At 38.6% G+C, this 8294-nt stretch overlaps 1 protein-coding gene across 1 annotated transcript in view; it reads left to right on the forward strand.

The window, feature by feature from the left end:
* The window catches only part of Tmtc2 (transmembrane and tetratricopeptide repeat containing 2), a 350008-nt gene extending 342981 nt beyond the window's left edge, over positions 1–7027 (forward strand). Inside the window, exon 11 of the mRNA XM_013020555.1 lies at positions 6583–7027. Coding sequence (XP_012876009.1) covers positions 6583–6762 — 180 coding nt within the window. The 3' untranslated portion in view covers positions 6763–7027. The remainder of the gene's footprint in view (positions 1–6582) is intronic.
* The last annotated feature ends 1267 nt before the right edge of the window (positions 7028–8294 follow it).

Here is an 8294-nt window from a genome sequence, read left to right on the forward strand (position 1 = left end):
CACTCTTGTGTTTCTTTGTTCATTTGCTCTGTTCTCTGTTCACCATTCCATTCAGCAAATAATTGTATTTAAAAATCAGAGTAAAAGTGCTTAGGGATCCAACCAAAATGGGAAAAAAAGAGCAAGAGATAATTAGAAGTTTAATGTTTTTTGCTCTGGTGCTGGGAAACAAGTACTCTTCCACTAAGCATTCCCAACCCCTGAGAGGAAATATTAAAGGAGAGTTTAAGGTAAAGTAACAAAGACTTAACAATTGGAACTGATTGATGTGTGTGTGTGTGTGTGTGTGTGTGTGTAGAGAGGACAAGTAAGGAATGAAGGTTGACTTAGGATTCTAAGTTCGCTTTAGACCATGCATCATGCCAGTGAGTAGAGTAGAAATGAAACCTCATATATTAGACTCAGAGTCTAATATTATCTCAGCTCATGTTAAACTTCCTCCATAAACCCTAACTGGCTATTTCAATAGTATTTATTATATATCTGCCACATAAAAGCACCAATAAATAGAAAAAATTATTCCTAAGTGATCTTTCCATTAATATGTTTCTTAAATGCCTATCCCATTAATTTTTAAACACCATGGAGTAGTCACTGCTCCAGTAAATTCAATCGGGTAAGCAATATCAACTGAATACACTTGGGTGGAAGTATGCAGACTTCATTAAGTTATTTGGTAGCTATTTTAAAAGGAGTGGGAGTGGAAATCTATTTAAAACTTCAGAGTTTGCAAACTCATCTGTTTGCAAATTATGTTTAGAAGGAAAATAGTAGGTATTTCAGAGACAGCATTTACAGTATATGAATTCAGTAATAACTAATCAGGCAGACTGCATTCTTTTTCAGTTACATAGTTTATATACCAAGAATATACAACTCCATAGATAATTTTGTTAGTATGAGTATATCCTTTGGAAATAAATAGTTAAAATATATTGGAATTGAGGAGTAAAATACTGGTCAGTTATTGCTGGTTTCACCTTTTTTCATAAATTCTCTAGCCTGTTGATTTTCCTTCATGAAAGGGACATGGCCACAGGGACTAATAAAGCAAAAATCCCAACTACTTCATAGTTTTCCTTCTGATTAGAAGTCCTATCAAATTAGAGTATCTTTGCAGAGTCCCTTTTCCTTCCTCCCGAGTGTACTTTCCAAAGTTTAGCATTTTAGTCATGTTCCCAGTAGAAACATGAACTCCTAGCTGTAAATCCCCATATGGTACCATTCTTCCTCTTCTATAGATTTCTTCCCAAGCCTACATGATAGGCTAAGGCCAGAAAAATAACCAAGTATTCCAATCTTGTATATTCAAGATACTCTATTTGGTCATTTGATTTCTTTGGGAGCCTTGAGGGCCTTGGAGAAGAATCAGACCTCAGCAATTTTGCCCTTGTTATACCCTTCTACAGACATCCATTATTTTAGTTTTATGTCTTTCCTCCAGTGATGGAGAAATAAGCTAAAGACCACAGTGAAATTACAAGGCCAGATTCCCTAGAGACTTTGAGAAAGACGTCATTGGCTGACTCTGTGTGGCTGCCAGTCATTCCATTTGATGCAAAGCATCTGTCTTGCCCTCTTCAAGGAAACAAGAAAGGTCTGCTTGTCCTTTCTCATCTGTGAAGTAGTGGGTGGTGTCACTTGTGGAGCGCCAAGAGCCATTTGTTTCTCGGCTGTAGGGCTGCTGCCGGCTTCAGTAAACATGCTGAAAATTTCATCAACTGTCTTTAATAAGAGACAATGGGTGGGAGAGTAGTCAGTTACTATGGTTGGATTTCTTTTTCTCCAGCTCAAGTGAGAGCTGGCAGAGAGCAAGGATGCTGACGTAGTACATAGCAGTCACCAGAAACGCTTGCGTGCAGTTAGAAAGGTAGGTAGTCTTTCAATCTGTTTAGCAAACCTGTAGCAGATTCTTTATTTCTGTATCCTCTTTTTCTGTCTGCCAAAGTTTAATGATTTACAGTTCTCTTTATAAAATTTCATTTGAACATTTATTCCCTTAAATCATTGCATAACCAAGAGAAGAATTCAAGTTTATGAGGGGATAGATACTTGATCTTGGTGTGCTTTGTTGTAGAGACTATAACGTCTTATAAGAAATTCCCTTATAAAAGCTGTAAAATGATATGAATTTTTGATCTACAAGTGACCTGTACAACAGGGCTTCTAAAATTTAATGAGCATACAAAGCACCTGGGGATCTTGTGAAAATTTACATTCTGATTCAGGTAGGTGAGGCCTGAAGTTCTGCATTTCTGTCAAGCACCCAAGTGATACCAGTGCTTTGAACTCCAGCTTGACCCCAGAAGCTAGGAGACCTGGAGGTGTTGGGTCCAGTGCAAGTCTGTGAAGCCACCCAGCTGTCCCTGAGGAGGGGCCACACATCAGGCTTAAAAACACAAAGGCCCTGCTTTTGAAGAGATGAAATGGCATCCAATATTAGAGATAGCTTTTTAACAGTTGAGACTATTTACATCCAAGTGACTGTTGGCAGTTTCGTAGAGGCTCCTTACCTAGAGTGCATACCTGTTACTTAACGTCACATTTTAGCAGTCACCGTGATGTTTTTAGCATTGTAGAATGAATGTTTTAGAGTTTTTAAAAAATAATAATAAATACTCCTATTAAGATGACATTTACATTCAAAGAAAAACGTTATAACTTGCTGGGCGCTGGTGACTCACGCCTGTAATCCTAACTACTCAGGAGGCTGAGATCTGAGGATCACAGTTCAAAGCCAACCAGGGCAGAAAAGTCCGTGAGACTCTTATCTCCAATTAACCACCAGAAGACTGGAAGTGGTGCTGTGGTTCAAGCAGTAGAGCGCTCATGGTGCTGTGGTTCAAGCAGTAGAGCGCTCGCCTTGAACTGAAGAGCGCAGGAATAGCGCCCAAGCCCAGAGTTCAAGCCCCATGACGGACCACAAAAAAAAAAGTTATAACTTAACCTTCCACTTATAATTGCTTAAAATAGAATGATGTTTTTATTTGTATGATAGGTAGATAGTGTGTGTGTGTATGTGTGTGTGTCTGTGTGTGTGTCTGTGTGTGTGTGTACGTACTGAGGCTTGAAACCAGGGCCTTGCATTCTCACTTGGCTTTTCTCATTCAAGTCCGGCACTCTTATCACTTGAGCTACAGTCACATCTACATTTCCAGCTATTTGGCGGTTAATTAGAGGTAAGAGTCTCCTGGACTTTACTGCCTAGGATGACTTCAAAATGTGATGGTTAGGTCTTAGCCTCCTGAGTAGCTCAGAATACAGACATGAACCACCAGTACCCCGCTGGAATGATGTTTTTAAATATGTTTCTAGTTTATATATGTTGTACTCCTTAGGGACCATAATATATGAGCATCTGTGAATTTTCCTAGGTTTTGTTATCCTACATTAGCTTCATAAAATAAATTTATGATTATTTTTATTTAATAAATACCATGCCAGTGTTATAATGTAAAACTGAAGTTATTATAAAGACACCATTATAATTAGCATTCAGACATCATTCATCAGAATAGGTTTAACTTCCTAATTGTGTTTTCTGAGAATAATATTAAAATACTAAAATTTTGTTCATCATTTACTGGCAGGAGGATAATTCCCAAATATAGGAGAACCTCAGGATGCAATTTAGAAATAATAATGGTGATTAGTTATATGGTTTGTTTGATATATTTCACTAATCCATCTCTTACAGACTTCACCTAAAAATGGCTAGGAATCCATTAAAGATAAAGCTGGGTTAAAATGAAACCCCCAAATCCTCAGTATCCAATTCAGCACTTTCCTAGTTTGTACTGTTGAGATGACGAGAAAGGAGAAAAGCAGAATGTTACCTTTCTGTTTTCATAATCTCCACAATAATCCTATATAGCCAGTACTTCCTGTCATCTCATTTATAGAAGAAATTGATGTCCCCAGCTTGCTCAAGTGTCTACTTCTCTGCAGTGGAGCTGATATCTGAACCTGGGCCATCTGGCTCCAAAACCTCTGAGCATTTTTAATAATCCCTTTGCATTGCAATTATAGGTACAGACACTCTAAGTCCAGGCACATTAGTAACAGAATGACTGAGGAAATCAATCCCACAGAGCCATCTGGTTTCTCTCAGCCCTATCACTGGACTTCTATTTCTGGTTAGTCAGGAATGGTTTCCAGCCATGATGCTCCTGCCCTATTTCTTCTCTTTCAGCTTAGGGTGGCAGGAAGCCTGAACATTTTATCTCCTTTGAGCATCTCTAGTAATTCAGGCTGTGAACACACTTCACTGTCCACTTACTAGCTGTTTATTGGTAGTTGTGCCAAGCAGTCTGAGGGGGTCATAATTCAGCAGGGTATTCAGGCATCAAGGAACTCAAGATAATACTGGTGGTGTGATAACATACTTCTTTTAGGAAGATGAAGTAGGTGGTGTTATTTTCGATTTCCAATGTGGTGTTTTTCGCTGCCCATGTAATTTAGAGCTGTGTTTATTTGGATTGCTGTTTAAAATTAGAAACTGACCATCTGTATTTTTCTTGATAAGTATGGAGTCATTCTGACCAAAAGGTTTTGGAAGATCAGGAATAGCTTATATTTGCCACATTGTTTTGAAGGATAGAAGGACAAGAATGTAGGGAAGTTTGAAAACTTTAGAAGCTTAAAATTCAGGGGAATTTTGGTATGCATGCAGAGACATGATATAGACATTGAAACAAGTTATAAAGGCTATCCAGCAACATAAAAATTGCATAATTCTATATGCTAAACCTCAAACAAAAGGAGACTGGGAAAAGTGACCGACCTTGAAGTCACTTTGAACTTTGTCCGTGTGTTTTTGTTCGTGTGTGCTCCAGGCATTGAATTTTTTGATAACATTGTAACAGCATTCAAAGAAGTTGATGTTATTTTAGTGTTTCAAAAACTAAGGCATGAATACAGATAAATTAGGGGGCTTGAGCAAGATCACAGAGATTGGGCAAAAGCTTAAATCTGGGTTGCTGATTACTTAGTTTATTTTGAACTATTTTACCCTCTCCTCAGCATTGTTTTGATTCAGAAATAATTGATTTACAGTAAAGGGGGAGAGCTAGACGAATTCAACTAAAAATACATGGATTGTGAAAATAATCATACAAATAATTGAGAATTTTTTTCAGCTTTCCCACAGAGATGAAAGACAACAAGCCACATTATCTGTAAAATACAGGCATAATCATAGCATAAACATTGCTGTACTTTATCTGATATTTGAAATATTATTTTTATATGTGTTTTCAAAATATTAGCTGTTATCTATTCGTCAGAATCTTAATTCAGGACAAGACAAGAACAGACCAGCCTTTATTTGTACCTAGGAAGCAAAGTGTTTATATTTTGCTTTTGGATGTCCTTTAAAAAGCTAATGTCTGAGAATTTGAGACTGGAAGCACTTGAATTAGATTAGTGCTACATAACTCATAATTTTTTTAATACTTTTGAAAAACTTTATCACAGGGTAATTTTTGTAATGCAGTTATATATAACTGAAATTCTGAGACTTAGTAAAGTACATTTTAAGAATTAACATAGAACATTTCTAATACAGGTTATATCCTAAGTTTGAAGTTATTTATTTTCCTATATAGTAAATGTCCATCACTATTTTTTTTAATGTGCTTTAAAAAATAAGCACATTGTCTTGGTAAAATAATAAGCTTGGGATGGAAATTCAGTGATATTTTATTTTTTATTTTGATTTTTTTTTTAACATGCAACCCCTGGAAAGGGTAAAAGACAAGAATCAATGGACATGCGGACATAGCTTTGGCATTTTTCATTTATTTCTTCTGTTCGTGACTCAAAGTGGTAGAACGCTGGCCTTGAGCGAAAGAGCTCAGGGTGTGACTGACAAAAAAAAAGTTTAATTATTTCTATCTGAACATGTAACAATTTAAACTTTTTTTTTCAAAACAGTACAGGCAGACAAAATTACTAAGTCTTTATTTTACCCATTCTTTCCCAGAGGGGGGAAAAAAACAAAAGTCAAAAAACGACTTCCTAGCTTCCTTTCCTACTTAACTCACAAAGTACCTGTTAGATAAATTAAATTGGCAGCCGAGGAAAGAGAGCAGCACGTGGCGTTCAGGCAAGGGAAAGGTTTATTTGGCGGCTGCCTCTGGTCAAGCTGGAAGCCCATGCAGCAAGAATAGAAAAGGGTCAAACCACAGCCAGGCCAGGACGTCTCCAGGCCAGCGGCGGAAGAAGGTGTGGCCTCAAGGAGCGGGGAAAATGACGGCCTCCAAGTGTGTCAGTTACCTAGGTGACACAGGTACAGGACAGAAACTTAACCCAGAGGAGGGAGGAGTCTGCTCCACCTTCCCAGGGTGGACCTTACAAGTACACAGCAGCTGTGTGCAAACCGTTGGGTTTTTGCTGTTGTTTGTTGTTGTGTTGTTTTGCATTTAATTCTTCCCAGTTATGTTCATCTACTTGTTACCAAATTACTCCCATCCGCCAACTCTGGAGGGGAATCCTTTGCCTATGTGAAGAATGTTTTTGTCTTCTGTGAAGGGAATCTTGAAATGGCCTCTCTGTGATCTAACATCCAATCTCTTGTTGCAGTATCCGGCTGCTCTCATGAACCTGGGCGCCATTCTGCACCTCAATGGCAGACTCCAGAAAGCAGAGGCCAACTACCTTCGGGCGCTGCAGCTCAAGCCGGATGACATCATCACGCAGTCCAATCTCCGCAAACTGTGGAACATCATGGAAAAGCAAGGCTTGAAAACTTCCAAGACCTGACGCCTGGAGAGGCTGCACCTCTTCTTCCTGTTTTAAAGCTGACTTCAGTAACACACAAACCTTCCCAGCCGTACTATAATAAAAAGCTCATTTTGGACTGCAAGATCCAGGGCAAGAGGCCATGTGTGGTTACTGCTACTTTCTGGGAGAATCCACTTGGATGTTTGGCACAGCCATTAACACCAAAAAAAAAAAAAAAAAAAAGGAAGGGGGGCAGAATATGGGAGACCTCCCAAAGGCTATAATTGTTACCCATTAGACTGGAAACCACAGCACTTAAAACAGGATCTTTTTGGCATTCTCCAAAGGGAGAGTGAGGGCGGGGGGGGTGGGGGGAGTTACAGATTTTGTTCATTTGGGGAAGCTAGGTTTCAAATTCTATTGTTCCTTAAACACTGTGAGAGGAAGTCAGAAGATCCTTTCAGCCGCAGGAAACTCTAGGTGAAGTGTTCAATCGGGAGTGGAGAAACCTTAGTGCGCATGCCAGTGAGCCCAGGTTGTCCTAACGCTGCTGTCTTCCCTCTGTGGGACCGCCTGCTTATCAATTTCTGAAGCTTAGAAAGTTTGTTTTCATGTTCATCACTTGTGTCTGGATCTGTCAGAATCTGCAGTTGTGTATCCATGGAAGCACGGGTTCCAAGGATTTGGATGTCACAAGCTCCCCTCTTGTGAACCTCGTTTTGTTTTTCATGTTCTGGAAAGGGTGTGAATGGGAGAGCCAACCACACTTAACATAGTTGCTGTCAGAGGAGCCGGAAAAGGCTCAGATGTGTCAGGCAGACCTTGTTTTACTTGTTATTATTTTAATGTTGGCAGTCTTTTCCACCAAACTCAGCAGAATTCATGGCATGAATTCTTTTGAAGTTACCTTGACAAATGTGTGCTTACGGAAGGCAAATGGACAGGGAAGCTTATTAGAGTTCCAGTTTCAATAACTAATCGATCATGATCAGACCAAAGGGAGGGTGCCGAGTGCTATCCTGATGATGTCAGTTAAAACGTCAAGCTTACATGAGACTGTAGGGTGATGGCAGTCTGGGATTTTGTTTTACAAAAAGTTGATATGGCATCTAGGCAGTTTCTAACAGGTACTCCAAACAGCAGTACAGAGAAAATTTCAAGGAATTACTTTTAGTTTTCTTTTCCTTGAAAGATGTCAAGAATGACTTATTTTTAAACTGCAATAGAGTATAGTAGTGTTCGCCTGAATGAGTCTAGGGCTTTCTCAGTTGAAAACTATTTTTCACTAGCAGATTGGTATTTAATTTCTTTACCTGTTCTTAACCACTTCAATGATCATTTCACGAGGAGAACACTACAAATGAAGTAGAAGAAAACAGATATTGACTTTTTTTTTGGCTTGCAGTCAAACAAAAACACCAATCCATTATCTACTTCTTTATAGAGAAATTAACTATACTATACCCTACATATTTATTTATTTATTATTCTACCATAACATGATGACAACACAAAAAAGGTTTTAACTCATCAAGCCAGTTCATTGCAACTGAAAATTCACCTTTTCCCCT

This window comes from Dipodomys ordii, unplaced genomic scaffold, assembly GCF_000151885.1.
Source record: "Dipodomys ordii isolate 6190 unplaced genomic scaffold, Dord_2.0 Scaffold3, whole genome shotgun sequence".
NCBI lineage: Eukaryota > Metazoa > Chordata > Mammalia > Rodentia > Heteromyidae > Dipodomys > Dipodomys ordii.